This window comes from Pyrus communis, chromosome 7 (assembly GCF_041283825.1).
Source record: "Pyrus communis isolate YQ-2024b chromosome 7, ASM4128382v1, whole genome shotgun sequence".
NCBI classification, from domain to species: domain Eukaryota; kingdom Viridiplantae; phylum Streptophyta; class Magnoliopsida; order Rosales; family Rosaceae; genus Pyrus; species Pyrus communis.
This window is the reverse complement of record NC_142571.1, coordinates 11,257,923-11,275,249: the sequence shown is the minus strand read 5'-3', so window position 1 is coordinate 11,275,249 and position 17,327 is coordinate 11,257,923. Positions and strand designations below refer to the sequence as shown.

Sequence of the window (17,327 nt, the reverse complement as noted above, 5' to 3'; positions counted from 1 at the left end):
TCATATATTTTGTTGTTTTGTAGCATAATAGCATACCTAATTGAACTTAAAACAGTGGTTTTTTGAACATTTTTATTCGTGGTTTTTAATGTGTTATTATAAAGAATAATCTATACTGGCATTTTCTGATTCCAGAGGGAAAAACACCACCAAAATGCAAAGTGAAAGAGACACTAGAGATGGTGTTTCTCGGTCACACGGATTGTTAGATAGTTTCCAGGGATTTGGGTCCAGAAGAAGCAAGATCCCTAGCCTTTTTGGTGGAAGGGATCCATTTGGTGATCCCTTCTTCAGTCGCCCGATTGGTAGCATCTTCGAGTCTAGTATGTTCGGTCCAAGTTCCGTTTCTAATGATACACCGGAGAGTGGTAGAGCCAACAAAATATCAGTTGAAGAATTGAACTCTGATGATGAGGGATGGCAAGATAAAGTTACTGGGGATGAAAGAGATAACATTGGAAAGCGATCAGTTTCAGGCAAAGAACCATCAATTGAGCATCCAGATGATGTTGTGGACCGTAGTGAAATTTCCACATCTTTGTTGCTTAAAAACTGTTAAGGGTTGTCCTCTAGCTTGTAATTTAAGTTGGCTGTAAGATGTTCATGGTTGCCATGTTGAATCTAGCAGAGAGGAAAAGCAAGGATGTGGGGTATAGAAATGACCGCAACAATGTGCAAGGCGCACATTCTCAGGGCCGTAATTTCTCTGTTCAGACTTGCAGAGTCACATATGGTGGTGTAGATGGAGCGATAACACTTCTACAAGAACTAGAAGGGCAGGCGGTGATGGCGTACGTAATTTTTCTGGGATTTGATTTTTCATTTGCATAATTCTTTAACTTAAGCTGTGATTGTACATCAGGTAGCGCTTGAGGAGACCAAAGAAGCAGATAAGACAACTGGTCAAGCAACACATAGGATTTCAAGAGGACTTCATGACAAGGTAAATTTCTTTTGTTCGTTAATACAGCCTATCGCAAGAACAAATGAACAATGGCTATAAAACCTATAAAAAGTTGTAGCTTGAGGCATTAGGCATTTCCTGGAAAGGAGCAGTCAACTAAGAAATAGATTCAAAAGGGTTACCGACCTTTTGTACCGAACACTCAGAGTCACCCTTTTCCATTTAAGTAGTAGAAGAGAATGGTATGTGTTGCAATACCAGTGAAGGTACATTGGCAATAATAATGCTCCCATGGCTTTCTATTTAAATGGTTATGTTAGTGCAGAGTGCTGGGTGTATGATTTAGGAAGGATATAAATCCGCCATACCTGTGATTTGTCTGTACAAGTAATGTTAGTGTTTGTTCTACGGTTCCTTTCCTCTTCCCTCCTCTTTCTTGGGAGGTTTTTGAGTGTTCACTTCCTTGTTGGCGTGTACTTGTGTATACTAGACACCATAGGGAATGTTGCGTTTCAGAATGCAGTTTTTTTAACCAAGTAATGAATGATATTGGTACGACAATATATCTATAGGTTCCGGTAGCAGAGAACAGATGGAAATAGCGTTTCCGGCAGCGGGGCTTCTTCCACCTTCAGGGCAAGCAAAAAGCACCAGAGGAATGTGTACGAGATTCAGTATTCTTAAATTACAAATGTTGATCGAGTCAATACTCCAACAGGCAACAGCAATATGCCCTCCCTCTCTGCAACCAAACACAATGTTACAAGGCAATCGGCTTCAAACTAAAGATAAATCAATATTTTTAAGGAATTTTCATTGCTCTGTTGACCTTATTCCAAGTTCGATTTATGATTTCTACCTGGAGGCTCCTCGTCATAGGTAAGGTAGACTTGTAATTTTGAATAATGTTATTCCAAAGTGTTGTGTTTCCGATATTTATATGGAATTATATTTTGCAATATCATTTTTATATTGATTTAAATTGGGTTACTGCACATCTGATTGATTCACACTTGGAGTTCAGTTTAGTCAACTGTGATTACTGCATCTTTTTAATTGTATTATTCCAAGATTAATTATAGGTTTTCCATCTTTAGTTTAACTTATTGTGAAATTGAAATATATATATATATATGTATATGTATATGTATATGTATATGTATATGTATGTATGGACGAACCTGTGACACTTTTTTGTAAAATAATTTTTAACACGCTTCTGTGGAACCGCCCTAGGCCCAGGGTTGGTACTTGGTACAAAACCCCAATTCCAACACACGATTTAAAATTTAATAAATAAATAAAGGATAAAAATAAAATTCCAAGAAAATTGCTCTTATACAAATTACCAAGAATTTTTACAAACATACCAGCACTAATAAACTCCAAGCCTCCTATCTATTACCAACTCAGTTCGTCTAACCTCTACGATTGCCTAGTTCGTAAACTTGCAGTCTACGATTGCCTAGTTCGTAAACTTGCAAAATTTAGTTAGGGTGAGCTTGAAAAGTTCAGCGGGAACCTATACATGCATATACATATAATTGACATAATTCAGATACCAAAGAAGTAATTTAAATACACGTAAGGGACCTATATCTTTAGAGACGGTTCAGATCGTTGAAATATATTAGGAAATATGCCCCCAAAAAATACGTCAAAAGTTATGTAAAAAAATTGTGGCACGAATTCAACCCCACACGCATACACATCAATTTCTTATTTTTGTGTTGTGTAGGTTTTTTGTTCATGTACTCTATTCTAGTTGACTTGTGTTATTAGTTTCGTTTTCTGCCATCCTTGGTTGGAAGTTTGTGAGGCCGCACTTGCCTACTGCCTGGACGTCCATGGTTACTTCTTTCATGGAGTATGGTGCGGACAAGCTATGCTGTATTAAAAAGTTGAAGGGTAGAGGACAATTGAAGATGCATTCTTGCTCAACTCAATAAAATCCTCCAACTTATAAATTGAGAAAAGTTTACAGCATCAAAACATGCTTAATTTAGCGACCTAAATGCTGCTCACAACCTGCATAATTTATGTGATATCTAGCTTCGTACCTTTCATACCAAAGAAATAACAAGAACGCCTTTGCTTGCACATTAGGTTTTGGGCCTCTTGGTTGGGGTGTTTTAACTGTTTAATTTGATTTTTAGTATTGTTTAGATCTTATTTCAATCTTAGTCATTCATTTCCGTATAACTCAAATGTTACGTAATATTGAAGAAAAATCTCTTGCTTCTCAGTGTTGTCGTAAATTCTGGGCTTCCTTCATGCCGCCACCCCTTTAGCTGTACTAATTTTTGTTTTACTTTGTAATTTAGGCTTAAAAACTCATTTCAGTAACAAAGAAAGAGATGAAAATTTAAGATACAAATTGTTCTTCCATCTGCTGGTTGCGGAGGTGTCCGTTTTACTAGGCTGATCCGCGCTATTTGCACCATAAGGAAGAGAAGTTGAATGAAAAACTGAAACAACGGCCTCGCGAAAAATGCCCTGAATTTCGTACTTAGGGTTCAACGACCGGATGAGCCGCATCGATGTTAAAACTAATAAAGTAGCAATCTCAAAGAATTTCAACGTCAACTCGGCAACAGGCTCGACATCATAAGTTAAAAGGGATGAAACAACAATCAGGGAGAAGAAATAGCTGTGCTGAAAACTTTGAGAATATCACCCGGTGAATTCGTTAAAACATAACTAGTTCAACTCCTTACAATCCACATCTGTATTCTCATCCACTGATAGCAAATATCTCATTAGAAAGAAAAACAAAATTTCAAAACAGCATTAATTTTAACAGTACCACGCGTAAAACGGAATAAGCGAACAAGGTTCTTGGATGACCCGGCATCTTAATCTTCCTCCTCCCCTTCGTTCTCGGCAATGTTGAAGTATCTCAGTTCGTAGACGTTTCTATCCTTGTTGGAAGCAATCACTCGTAGCCAATCTCGCACGTTGTGCTTCTTTAGATATTTCTTTGTCAAGTACTTCAGATACCTGAACCACAAAAACAACAAAAATATTTGTAAAACTACGCAAAAACTGTACTCCATTTTTCAGTTACAGTTACGGGCAAAGAACTTGTTTAACCTAGGGTTGCATAAAATGAAAATAGAAACCTAAAATGGAATGCCGGATGAGTCACAATCATCCAACTAAACAAAGAGACGAAATCCTTCTTTTTTTTTTTTTTTTTTTTTTTTTGTTTGAGTTTATTATTTCAGGATTTTAAACACAAAATGATATAATCTATAAGCTCGAGCTGCTCTACAAAAATGACGGTTTAACAAAATTTACAGAAGAGTCAAACAAAGGATCAAATGTTAATATTTATGAACGACGTAGAATTCAGTTGAAATGAGTACCTAGGAGTATTTCGAAAAATCAACTTCACTAAGCATTAACCTTCAGATGGCTATGCAGATTTGCTCTAATATCTATAAGCATTTGACAGTTAAAATGTAAAATAGCTATCATCACAGAGACAGCAAGTCATCAGAGCAAAATTCAAAGGATGCTCTGCACAAAAGGGCTAGATTTCATCCGTTAAGCACACTAAAAAGAAAGAGAACTAAATAGAATTCAATGCATGTTAAACATCAATGTCTGGATCAAGACACAAATATTCCAAAGAAAGTCATGCTAAACTCACCAAGCATTAAAAAGAATGCACGAATTTAATAAATTAACCACACCTTCAATTAGTCATACAAGAATTAATCACGAAAGATCAACAAAAATACCTCTTTGAGAAGTTACTGTCAGAGCTGACAGTGATCTTGCTCTTCTCACGGGTCACACTGACAGCATCGCCGAGTGCACCAGCCTTGCCTCCGACCTTGATCCTCTCCTGAAGAAACTTCTCAAGGGATGCAATGTCCATGATCTTGTCCTCCACAGGCTTTCCGCAGTCAATGGTAAAAGTCACACCCTTCTTTTTCCCCTTGGGACCTGCTGCTGCAGCTCCTCGACTCATTGTCGATTATCTCCTGCTGCCAAAATACAAAACAAATATAAGCCCAACATTCACGAGAACAAATACCGCATTTGCATACATCTTTGTACATCAAAATATGCATACAAATCACACGAAACAAATCAATGTATTAAGATTCGGCAGCACTGCACACACACCGTATATGTCCAAGTCTATACACAAACATACATGCATACATACATATATATATATATATATATATATGTCAATTATTTCCTTGTAAAACCTGATAATTACATCACTGAGCATAAAACTTCATCAGTTCAACACGAATACCAACCGAAAGGTGAAGATTTCACATTTTAACTATCACTTCAACCCAAAAGCACCATGAATTTAAATCCAACAAAACGAACAACGACTTCATTGAATTATACTAAAAACAACAGTCTGAACTCTGAATTATGAACCTAAGAATCTAGCAATTTCGAATCCAAGAACAACACCACCTAAAATTTGAATTAAACCCAAAAATAAATTATAAAAACAAAACAAATCCATTGAAAAATATAGTGTTATCACAGAAAAATTAAATTAATAAATCATCTGCAGGATGCGACGGAGCCACACAAAGGGTCAACCAGTAAACGAAAAACCAGAACGTACCGGGAATTGAGAGGGAACGGGGTGATGGGTTCAGTTGGAAAATGAGAGATAACTGAAGACAACCAAGAAGGTTAAAGCTCGCGGCGGCAGAGTGCTAATATACAGGAGGAGAAATGAGCTAGGGTTTATCAGCCTTTTGTCGACTATTGGGCCGACTTTGCGGGCCTCCCTTACTGCGTTTGGTCCTCTTTTCAGCCTTTGGAAAACGATGTGGAATTCACTCAGTTAGGGTTTTATTTGAGACGAGGTTTTTTTTTTTTATTTTAACAAATAATATTATCTACATTAGAGGATAGGAGAGTGGCTAAATCTCACAATAGGCTTCATAATTTGCTAACTATAATGTGCTTCAAATTTTTCTTTGGATAGAACCGAATCTAAGACATCTTACTTATCAATGAAGAGTAATACCACTAGATCGTAATATTAACTGATTTTAAAACGAAAATTAGGACTTGATATAAAAAATTATATTAGTAGTGGAGCATGCCTATTTTCATATGTAACTTAGGAAAAGACAAACACATAATTACTAAAAACTAGTGCAAGTATAAATCATGGCACTTTAAAGAAATATTTTTATTTCATCTTAAATTTTTATTGGATAAATCTCAGTTTACTATTTTCAAATTTCGTGGTTTTCAACATTTGATTTATGAAAAAAAAAAATTATCCCGAAATCATATATAAAGTATTAATTTTGGGACAGTCTTATATATCCGTTACTCTGACTGTTAAATCAACCGTTAACAGATGACGTAACACCATACGTCAATATAGGGCTCACGTGAATATAAAAAATAAAAAAATAAAATATATATCTGGGCGTTCGTTCACCCCTCCCGAGTCCCGACCCCCTCCTCCCTCCATTCTCTTCCCTGCGCCCAACCTCCCCGCACACCCACTCATTCCCCTCCTTCTCTCCTCTGCACCCACCCTCCCCGCACACCCACCGATTTCGATCCATAAAAACAAGAGTGAGAACCAGAAATTCAAATTTATACATGTGCAAGTGATCATTCACCACCATGAACTGGTTGTGATAATACCCATCGAACCTCTCCTGCTCCCTGATGTCCTGCAGCGTCACGTATCCGAGCTCCATCCATGGCTTCAGAACCTCCAGCACCTCCTCATGGATCCCGCCGGCGTCGTGGATTACGAAATGGGATCTCGGCCCGAACAGCCGGATGTGGTAAGCAATCCACTCTCTCACTCTCTGGGGACTCAGATTTCCATATAAAGAAGACCCACAATATAAATAGTCGTATTTTGGCTTGGCGGTGAAGATTCCGGCGAAATCGGTAACCCTAGAAATTTGAATTAAAGAAAGAGGCATGGTTCTAGTATCTCCACGCACAATAAAATCCCCTTGGTTCCCACTTGAATCAAAAAAATTAAACCCTTCGTATCCAAAAATTTCCCAGTAAATCTCTGCAATTCAACATTTTATATACACAAGCAATTCGAAAAGCACAAAATTTAAAATCATCCATTTATTTATGAATCTCTCTCTAGGTTCTGCTTCTGCTTCTGCGTCACTTAGATTCTGAGTAATATTTTGGGATTTCAAATTTTTTGTGATATTTTGATTCATTTTTCTTGGTGGCTTATATGGCTTCTTTGTGGTTTTTTCGATTCCGATTTGCTATGTTTTTATTTTCTCTGTCGATTTGATTGAATTTCTGGTTCTCCTTCTTGTTTTCTTGGATCAAAATCTGTGGGTGGGTGTGCGGGGAGGGTGAGTGCAGAGGAGAGTAGGGAGGGAGAAGGAGGGGAATGGGTGGGTGTGCGGGGAGGTTGGGTGCAGGGAAGAGAAGGGAGGGGTGAACGAACGCCCAGAAATTTTTATTTATTTATTTATTTATATTTTTAATTTTTAATTTTTAATTTTTTTTAATTTTTTAATATTCATGTGTGTCCTATATTGACACATGACGTTTGTCACGTCATCAGTTAACGGCTGATTTAACACTAATGAATGTATAAGATTGTCCCAAAATTAACATTTTAGGTATGACACTGGACGCAAAAAACCTTCATGAAAACCATGAAACTTGAGGATAGTAAACTAAGATTTACTCATTTTTATTTGTAACAGTATTACATATATTTAGAAACAAAATATCACTAAACTAATATTTAGTTGATAATCACATATTTAAAGTGCATAAATCACTTGTAAAAATTAAAAAGCACCTCTCTACATGCGGAGGAAGTCCTAAAATGTCAGTTTTTGTGTAAATATTTAATTTTTATCAGATAGTATATAATTTTGTTGATATTTCAATTGTCGGATTTGATCCATAGACAAAAAATTGTTTGCCATAGGGTATGGATTAAATTCAAATTTAGTTCTACAATAGCGGTAGAGGCTATGGAGGGCAAAACCATTATAATGTATTATTTATTATACATATGCTTTTTAATGCTTTTTAGTTAAAATGGTATTTGAAATTGGTATAATTCCTCACCTTAATCCTTGATATTTGAAGTCGATATGAGTGGTTCTTAAGTTTGTTCACTATCAATCATTTTGGTCATTCTGTTAACATTTTCCATTATATAAGGATAAAATGACAAAAAATACGCTACATTTTTGTCAAATCACTTTGGCCCATTGTTTATTAAATGGAGGTTATTTTTATCATTTTGGTTTTTATTTAACTGAAATTTTTACCGAATTACTAAAATGATTAATGGTGAACAAAATCAGAAACTACATCTATTGATTTCAAATCTTAAAAACCAAATGAAGAGGTATGTTCCATTTTGGTAAAAAAATCAGTTTTGTAATAGTATTCTCTTTGTTAACCAAAAAAAAATGAAAAGACCATTCTAACCCTATCAACAAAACTATAGAGTAAATTAGACACAAAATGGTTTTACGATTTTGTTCTCTCTCTCACAGCTAGTTAACCATATCATATCAGTTGTCTCCATAACCCCCTATTTTCCACGTGTTCTTCCAAATAAAATAAATTTTTAGTAACGAAATAGTTAACAACAAAATAGTTGCTAAGATATAAACAATCTCTTCAGCGACCAAAAAGCTTTAGCGATCAAAACCATTTATATTTTCTCCTTTTTTAAATTTTATCTTTAAAATTTTAGTAACCACGTACATAGCATGAACAATTGCTTGTATTTATTTAAGTGAGAGTAGGATTTGGTGAAACATGTAAAATACCAACAAATGCAGCTCCCTATTCATAATTGTACAATCTCCACGGGCCGGCAGAAGAAGGACCAGTATTTGTCGTATAGCTATCTTGCACTTCCTACAATGCTCGTCCTTTTGGTCGGTTGGGCTGAAAACTGAGACGAACCAGAAGACCCCGCCAACGAAGAGAGCCATTTGACTTGCGAAGCTGTAGAAAGATAGAGGACAAAGAGTGAGCACAAGACGGAAAGAAAATTTTGAGCCTGCCATGGCGGCTGGGTGGAGATGGAGAGCTACGATGATGTTGTAAAGGGACGCCTAGCCAACTATTTTAGCCGATTTCTTTTTTGGAGTGTATTAGATAAGCGGGTATGGAGCGCATAAGTGGCTTTGATCCGTTTAATTAATCTAACACTTATTTAGTACACTAGCTAACTGGCACACGCAATATGAGTGCGAAAATCATTTGTGGTCACACTGCAAAAGCCCTTCTTACAGCTGTTGTTACGTGCCTATATCTATCAAATCCCATGTACCTGATATTTTTATGCGCGTCTGCCAATTTTTTATTTTTGTCACTCAATTGATTTGGTAATGGTTACCGGTTTAATTGTTTAATTTATAGAACCCTAACAAGCTTAAAATATAAAATAAATTTTAAAAGGCAAAAGAATAACCCGCCGGAAAATCTACGAAACACCTCTCTGTGTTGGAGTTTGACGTTCATGTTATTTATAACCTGCACATGGGATTGCGAGGGTATAATGCAATTCGTAAGTGGAATGAAATCCTTACGAAATTTCATTTTGGGCAGGCTGTCTGCACCTACTGAAACCATAACCAAAACATCACAAAGCTCCTGCTTCAATTCGTCATACCAACCGTAATTACGTTGGCATTCTCACCACATTTAAAACCTATCGTTAATCCAAAAATAAATAATTTAAAAACAGAACACAACATCCATCATAACCGACAGGAACCACACTACGTCCTCAACTCATCACCATCATCAGCCACCACCACATTTCTCTTCCGATCTCTGTCTCGTCCCCATAAAAAATCCACCCAGCCACCAAACCCAATCTCTTTGTCTTGTGTTGGACCACACACCCCGAATCTGTGACGCCAATAACAGAAAAAGAAAATAGAGAGAATGAGAGAGGAATCAGGAATGAAGGTGGTTCAATTTTGAAATTTAAAAAACAGTAAAATTCGTGTATATACAATTACTAAAGTGTCCATAATTTTTTTTTCTATTCAGTTTTATTTAGAGGGCTATAATAATAATAATTGTTTGATGGTTTGGTTGACCATCAAAGTTTTAGTAATATGTAGTTTAAGTAAACGCACCAACCCAAATAAGTTGTGTATCAGTGATTCCAACACTTCACAGCCTAAATTACTCTTAAAGTTGAACGTCTTTTAGTCCCCTCCAATATCTCAAATACATAGTGAAAAAAATACATACATAAAAGGTGAGAGGACTATTAACTAAGAAATGTTGTGAAGATCGATATTGAATATGTATTGAGGGGATACATCTCAATCGAGTCGCCAATTTTGAACTTGTAAACTGAGGCAAATCCGAGACTAATGATGCATGAGAGATTGATGAGTGGATTTCAATGTCATGCTCGCATTATGCTTGTAGGTAGGTGACACAGAAAGTCATAAGAATCTGCACATATAATGCGACACCAACATGCATGCCTAGGAGATTTTACTAGTATTTTTTTTTTTTTAAATACAACAATAAATTTATAGTAAAGTTGGGAAAATAAATTGTTTTGGACTTGCTATTTATGAGATTTGAACATGAGATATCTCAAGCACTCGTTGGGCGGCGTATAGCAATACGCGCGCTCCCAAAATAAGTCTCAAATTTTCACTAGCAACTGAATTACAGAGATATGACAACAATTTATTGCTACCTTACACAATACCAATCGTTTTAATCCTATTACAAGCCACGCTACAAGATTATCGAATGACAGTCAAATCTACTACTACGAGTTTCATTAATCTGGAACAACAATCCAAGAAATGGATTCTGCGAAGATCTCGCAGCGTTTTGGTTTGTTAAGGACAGGGTGTAATCTGATATCTAAGCTTTCCACTAACAATAACAGAGAATTAAGGCACCAATCTCTTAAAAGAATCAAGGATTTAACATAATGAGTAATAGAGGACCCTCTCCATAAAAATGAAAAAAATAACAGAAGATGAAATCCAGCAAAAACCTGATTACGGAACTTAAACATCCAAACAAAAATCAACTATCAAACCTGATGTGATGTTCATTTAGTTCCCAAATTGAAGCAAACAAAGAAGATAACATACTAAAAACTGGTCCTGCTTTTAATGTGTACACCCGAAATTGGTGCCAATCATATCGGACTTAAGCCACAAGAGTGCTGGCGGTGGTAGATTCACTGTACAAAGAGATTAACAAAAATAAGCAATTGAAGAAGAACTAGTTGACAAAAAAAAAACCCAAGATATAATTTCAATTGAGCAAGCAGCAGAACCAATGCTCTTCATGATGCGCACTAGTACAAGCAGTCACGAAAAGGTGGATAATTTCACTTCAAGAACTACTCCAGCCTCACTTTCACGTATGACACTCTAGAACTAGCATGTTTAATTAATTGGGCGAAACCAAACGCTAATACTTCACATCTCACATAGATTTCATTTCTGAGGGGAAAATTTTAGAAATATACAATGTTCTTGACAGAAAATAAGATTGCCACACACAGTGGGTTTCTTCAGATATTGGAAGTCCAGAAAAGGCGACATAATTCATAATAAGCAGAAGAATCTTAAATTGTTTCAAGGAGCTAGGGCGACATCTATTTCCAATATTGAAATGCAGACATGTATGGTACTTGCATGACTCTTTGAGCGCTAGCAGGATAATAACAAACAGTACCCACTAACAAACCCCTTCCAACCCTAGCATTAAGTGAACAATTCCAGTATGCGTCTACAAGTTAGGTTAATCAAAACCCCATCCCTATGATATATGAAGACAAAACAAATCCAAAAGCAAAAACAGATACTTACTATTTCCACACTGGGGGAAGCTTCTTTGTCTTCTTGTAGTAACGAGCAAGGCGATGGATTCTGCTCTCAACCAGGATCAATCTAAACTTAGAATCCTTGTCCTTCCTGTTCCTCTCCAAATGCTTCCTGATTGAGACAGCTTTCTTGATGAGGTGGTACAAATCCTCAGGAATTTCTGGAGCAAGACCTAACCCATAAAGAACAAAGGGCAAAGAAATCATTCACTCATTTGACTCCAAAGCGTAAAACAAAATATGAAAATAAACATCAACGAAAGACACACCATGAGCCTTCAGAATACGCAATATCTTGCTTCCCGTAACACTCTTCACCTGAGCAATCCCATGAGAATCACGGAGAATAACACCAATTTGAGAGGGCGTCAGGCCCTTCTTGGCAAACTTACAGATGTTCTCCTCAACCTTAAAAACAAAAACCAACCACGTAAGTATAATAAACAATGAACAACTGTATATAATTCCTTAGCATGGGAAATCAATGCTCTTGGAAATATTAGTAGTTAAAATACAACGAAACAAGCTTCATTTGTTCAATCAAGGGGAATGGGGTTGCAGCGATTGGCATTGCCGCTAATGTATCATACCATTCATTGTAGATATAAAGGCATAATAACAAAACAGGTTAAATGAACACTGCACACAGAAAACAAACATGAGGTTTTGATTATTCTAAAATGAAAATGTTGAAAGCCACTTGACAAGAACCCAAAAAATAAAAATAAAAAAAACAGTGATTAAGGGTTACAGTGACTGCAAAGATGACAACAACAATCAGACTCAAAGTTTTATTCCCAAATGAAATTAAAAGAAATAGATTTTTTTTTCACATATTATCAATAAAATATCAATAGTTCATTTTTTGTCTTCCCTCGCTACATTTATCGTCAATCAATCCATTTATGGAAATAATACATAGAAAAACAGTTCGCCCGATAAGGTTCTGTTTGGTAGCTCATTAACCAAATAAACCCATGAACCAAATTTACAAAGACAAAAAGAAAACTCGTTTGCCATCCGATACCGATCGGATAAGAACACCCACTTTAATTTTCGTTTTTCCCCCAAAGAGGGGACATGAAATCGAGCTAAATACTCAAAATTTACATCAATTCTCATCAACCAAACAAATCATAACACAAACCAATTGACATATTCAAGAGTTGAAGAGTTATGGTTTTCTCACATCCTGAGTAGAGATCTTCAACCAGCTCGGAGGGGTCCTCTTGTACGGTAGAGCGGAAGCCGAAATACCCTTACTGCAAAACAGCACGAAGAAAATGGGTCAGGTTAAAACGAATCGTGATGGAGTTGATTAGCGGAGTTTGTTCGGAGAATAAGAAGGAAAGAACGAACCCTCCGCTGTGCATACGCCCCATCCTGACTGCCTTGCCGTCGTCTCAAACCCCTTCCTCGTTAGTCTAAGTTTTGGCTTCCTTTGTTGCCCGCCGATAAACCCTAACATAGAGTGGGTAGGTTTTCACTCTGTTTTTTTATTTTGGGGGTTTAACTCATTTTTGGATTTTGTTTATTGAGTTGTTTTATTTACACACTCCCTTCTTTTTCTTTTTTTTTTCTTTTTTTTCTTTTTGTGGGGTGGGGGTAACTATTTTTGGATTTTTTATTGAGATGGTTTAGACCAACTTCAATCCATGGCCTAAAATCTATAATCTTCCTTATATTCCCCCCAATCCATTCTAACCCTAGTTCTAATTTGGAATTACAACCTAAAACCTATAAAAATGTCAGATTCCGGCCAAGATTTGAGTTTGGGTTAGTGGGTTGGCCTACGTCTGCACGTGGACACGCCAGCAAAAAGGAAAGCGCTCGGCACTTAACACGCCTCACGCCTCAAACGCGCTAAAGCTTTAAAGCCCCAAGGTCCCACCCACGTGGGTGTTGTCGGCCTTGTTGCTGAGCCCAATTACTCTTTCTTCATCTATGGCATGGATTAATTAGATCCAATGGCTTTTTCTGCAACCCTACTCAATATATTTTTTTTTTAGTTTTATATTTATAAATTCATTGAATCCAACGACTAAGATCTACTACGATTAAATCAATGATAAAAAATAAAAAATAAAAAATAAAGATTAACGGTCCAAATTTAAATTCAATGGCTAAAATAAGATCTAATATACATCTTTATCATGTATTTCATATACTTCTATAGTGTTTTATGAGTTTCATGGTGTCAACTTAGTGATTTTATTTATCAGAATCTAAATATTTTTAGGTTAAAATATTCATAAAATTAAATTAGGATAGTCTACATAATTTTTTGTTTTAAAAAAAGTTAATTTAAAAAAAATTAACCTAAATTCATTCTTTAATAATATTGGGCTAAAATTTTAGGCGAGAATGGTTGGAGAAGAAAAGTTGTTTTTGGATTAAAACCTAAATTTTATGGGCTAAAAATTTTAGGTTTTAGGCCAAGGGTTGGAGATGGTCTTAGGATGTGACAGCCCGTCCCGGACTTTTCGTACCGTAGAGGTGAAATGACGATTTTGCCCCTATCATGTTTGTTTCGTTGTGTGGTTGTTTTTGGATTTTGTTTGGCTGGTTTTGGACCACACACACTCCTCCACACCCCCTCACCCTTTTCCCTGTCCCGTATCCTTATCCCTGTCCCTTTCCCTCTCTCTCTCCCATTTCTATCCCCATATGTACGGACACACCCAAAAACCATTGAAACCTTCACAGATTGAGGAAACAAATTACATATTCGTGCTCGTGAGGTCCGTAGGAGTTCAGCCATACCCATTTTAGCTTGTAGGAAGCTTGGTGAGGTCCTTAGGAGGCTCGGGGTGGTTCGTTTGAAGGTTTTGGATGTCGGGATCGTGAGTTACAAGCTTGGCCAAAGTTGGTGGTGTTTTCCCGGCGAGATTCCGTGGGTTTTGAGTGCTTGAATGTGACATCCCGTCTCGGAAAATAACGAAACGTATGTATGAAATTACAATTTTACCCCCTAGTTCGTTTTTATCACATTAGTGTTGTGTTGTGTGGGTTGTGGGACCACACACACTCATACACTCTCTTTTCTCCCGGGATTCCCTCCCTCTTTCCCTCACTCTCTGTCTTTCTCTGTCTCTCTCTCTCTCTCTCTCCTCGAGTTCTTCTTCTTCTTCTTCTTCTTCATTCAACACACGGACACACATACAAACATACTCAAACCTTCACCAATCAAGAAACCAAGACCACCCTCGTGCTCGTGAGTCTGAAAGGAGTTCAGATGTACCATTTTCAGGTAAGAAAACTATCATTTTCACGTCGATATCACCATGGCCGATTTGAGCACTGTTCATGCAAACCTAATCTAGCTTGTTTTAGGAGATTCTAAGCTTGTAGTTGTGTTTGTGAAGTTCCCAGGAGCTTGGGAGTAGTTCGTTGGACGAGTTTTGACGTCGGGAAGGCTAGGTTCGAAGTTGGCCGAACTTGGATCGTTGTTGCAGGTGAGATTCCATGGTTTTTAGGCCTTAAAACTTGTTGGACATGTTCTACTAGCTCTAGGGTTGATTTTGGTGCAAGAAACGTGGAAAAAGGTGGAAAAACGAGCGAGAAAATGTGAATTGCAGGTTTTCCGGCGACGGTGCCGGCGACGGCGAAGGCGCCGGCGTCGGGGACTGATTGTAGAAGATTCCTGACGCCGTTAACGGTATCTGGTTAGATTTAACGGAATATTCCGTTAGTTGACGGAATATTCCTGACGGCGTCTGTTGACACCGTTAGTGTGCATGGCACGTGGCCGCGCGTGGGGGGCGCGTAGGTCCGTGCCTATTCAGGCACGTGGGGGCGCTTGCGGGGTCCAAAAATTATTCTAAAAATATGGGTGTGATCCTGAGGTTGTGTAGATCACGTTGGTATATTCAATTGTCCATTTTGAGCAATGTATGAGAAGTTATTACGAGAAGTTGGTTATGTGCTTTTAAATTAACGTTTTCGTAGCTTTTTCGCGTATAGGTGATTCGTATTCCGAGGACGAGCGTACACACTCGAGGCAGGGGGGCTACGACCCTTCTAATTATCAGTGAGTGGGCTTTTGTTTTCCGTATATACCTATATACATTTATATTCCCAGAAATTAAATAGAAAAGGTTATTTGTTTTATGCCATGCATCATATGAATGTCGTTTACGCATCATCGCATGTATTAGTAGTGGCATACATATATATATGTGTATTTGGTGCTGTGGACGCACAGGTAAGTGCCAGGTAAGTGGTATTCATGTTGTTATGCAGTAGTAGTTTGAGATGTTAGAGAGCTCATAATCTGCACCCCCGGTGTTAGTGCTCCCGCCCGAGGCCAGGGCACAGCCTTCACGTGTATGTTCACCAGCACCGCATGCTCGCCTTGAATCCAAGTTAGGTGCAAGCCTGTCGTACAGACCACATTAGGTGGTTCCGACTTGTAGGTGACCCGCGATTTATCGCACAGCTTCACGTGATCGTAGCACTAGAGCATATATATATATTACACCCAGCCTGTCGTACAGACCACGATAGGTGGTTCCGACTCGTGTGCAGATTCAGTTATTGAGTTGAGAGTGGAGCTCTAGATGCAGCCATACAGGTCACGTTAGGTGACTCCCGGCTGCTAGATTATATGTTATTGATGTGAATTACGCTTGAGCACTTACATTTTATTATGAGATTCCGATGTGGCATATTCTCGAGCATGAATGGCATATTCTAGAGCATGATTGACATATCTATACATACGTATATATGTTCATTTTCTGGGAAGTATACAGGTTTTACGGCGAGGGGTTAGAATGTGTTTTGCTAAAGAGTTTTCAAAGAACTTTGTTTTTGCCCACTCACGCTTTTGTTTTTGCGCCCCTCCAGGTTCTAGTGGTCTAGCAGATTCGGTGGTTTTTCCCAGAGGGCGTCCCGGCATTTTTGACAGACACTCACCATTGTAGGGTCACCTTCGGGTGTAATTATGTCGTATCTTTCCTTTTGACTGCTGTAGACTTGCTCTGAACTTAGCGTTTCACATACGCTAGCACTTGTTTTAGTACTTTGTATGCTAGTTTTTAATTATTCATATTTTTATATTACTATCTCATTAGCTTCCGCACGCGCACATGGCTACGTCACCTTCAGGTGACGGCCAGCACGCCCTGATCTCGGTCGGGGTGTGTCATTGAAAGTGGAGAGACCTATCCCGAAGACGAGCACGGTCACTCGAGGCAAGGGGGTTACGACCCTTCTACATACCAGTGAGTGGGCTTTTGGTTTTCCGTAAATACCTATATACTTACGTTTTTCCCAGAAAGTGAATGGAAACGTTTATACATTTATATGCCATGCATTATGTTTGCCGTTTGTTTATGTATTATTAGTAGCATATATATGTTTGTATGTTGGTGTTGCGGGCGCACAGGTAAGTGTTAGGTGAGTATGGTTTATGCTTATGTTCAGTAGTGATTTGAGATGCATAGAGAGCTCATAACCTGCACCCCCGGTGTTAATGCTCCCGCCCAGAGTTGGGCATAGTCCTTCACGTGTTGTTCACCTCCCGCACCACACGCTTATCTTGGATCCAAGTTAGGTGCACAGTCCTGT

At 37.8% G+C, this 17,327-nt stretch overlaps 2 protein-coding genes, 1 long non-coding RNA gene and 1 pseudogene across 5 annotated transcripts in view; 2 read left to right on the top strand and 2 right to left on the bottom strand.

The window, feature by feature from the left end:
* Positions 1-447: 447 nt before the first annotated feature.
* LOC148695718 (uncharacterized) lies at positions 448-1,897 on the top strand (annotated as a pseudogene). Its single transcript, XR_015964023.1, has 3 exons — positions 448-791; positions 863-943; positions 1,477-1,897. The product of XR_015964023.1 is annotated as an uncharacterized LOC148695718 (transcript).
* A 1,645-nt stretch (positions 1,898-3,542) lies between these two features.
* On the bottom strand, positions 3,543-5,717 carry LOC137734888 (large ribosomal subunit protein eL22y). Of its 2 annotated transcripts, none has more exons than XM_068474203.2 (3): positions 5,511-5,717; positions 4,651-4,899; positions 3,543-3,904 (listed from the first exon to the last, which is right to left on the bottom strand). In XM_068474203.2, exons 2-3 carry the CDS (start codon positions 4,881-4,883, stop codon positions 3,760-3,762), a joined length of 378 nt encoding a protein of 125 aa, XP_068330304.2. In that variant the 5' UTR covers positions 4,884-4,899; positions 5,511-5,717; the 3' UTR covers positions 3,543-3,759. The 2 variants fall into 2 exon arrangements, with proteins under 2 accessions (XP_068330304.2, XP_068330305.2); XM_068474204.2 differs by having other exon boundaries at positions 4,651-4,896; positions 5,511-5,650.
* A 5,092-nt stretch (positions 5,718-10,809) lies between these two features.
* LOC137734839 (small ribosomal subunit protein uS15) lies at positions 10,810-13,275 on the bottom strand. The gene is made up of 5 exons (XM_068474134.2): positions 13,116-13,275; positions 12,946-13,018; positions 12,026-12,164; positions 11,743-11,929; positions 10,810-11,108 (listed from the first exon to the last, which is right to left on the bottom strand). The coding sequence occupies exons 1-5, from the start codon at positions 13,136-13,138 to the stop codon at positions 11,075-11,077; spliced, it is 456 nt and encodes a 151-aa protein (XP_068330235.1). The 5' UTR covers positions 13,139-13,275; the 3' UTR covers positions 10,810-11,074.
* Positions 13,276-15,098: 1,823 nt separating this feature from the next.
* Positions 15,099-17,327, top strand: part of LOC148695717 (uncharacterized) — a 74,423-nt gene continuing 72,194 nt past the window's right edge. Inside the window, exon 1 of the long non-coding RNA XR_015964877.1 lies at positions 15,099-15,211. This is a non-coding gene — a long non-coding RNA (uncharacterized LOC148695717). The remainder of the gene's footprint in view (positions 15,212-17,327) is intronic.

Excerpts from the sequence above, each read along its gene's own strand:
- LOC137734839 (XM_068474134.2), bottom strand. The coding sequence starts at position 13,138 with ATGGGGCGTATGCACAGCGGAGG. Across the intron at positions 12,165-12,945 it reads TGAAGATCTCTACTCAGGAT|GTTGAGGAGAACATCTGTAA; the intron begins GTGAGAAAACCA and ends TTTGTTTTTAAG. Across the intron at positions 11,930-12,025 it reads GCGTATTCTGAAGGCTCATG|GTCTTGCTCCAGAAATTCCT; the intron begins GTGTGTCTTTCG and ends TTTATGGGTTAG.
- LOC137734888 (XM_068474203.2), bottom strand. The coding sequence starts at position 4,883 with ATGAGTCGAGGAGCTGCAGCAGCAGGTCCCAAGGGGAAAAAGAAGGGT. Across the intron at positions 3,905-4,650 it reads GACAGTAACTTCTCAAAGAG|GTATCTGAAGTACTTGACAA; the intron begins GTATTTTTGTTG and ends TTTGTGGTTCAG.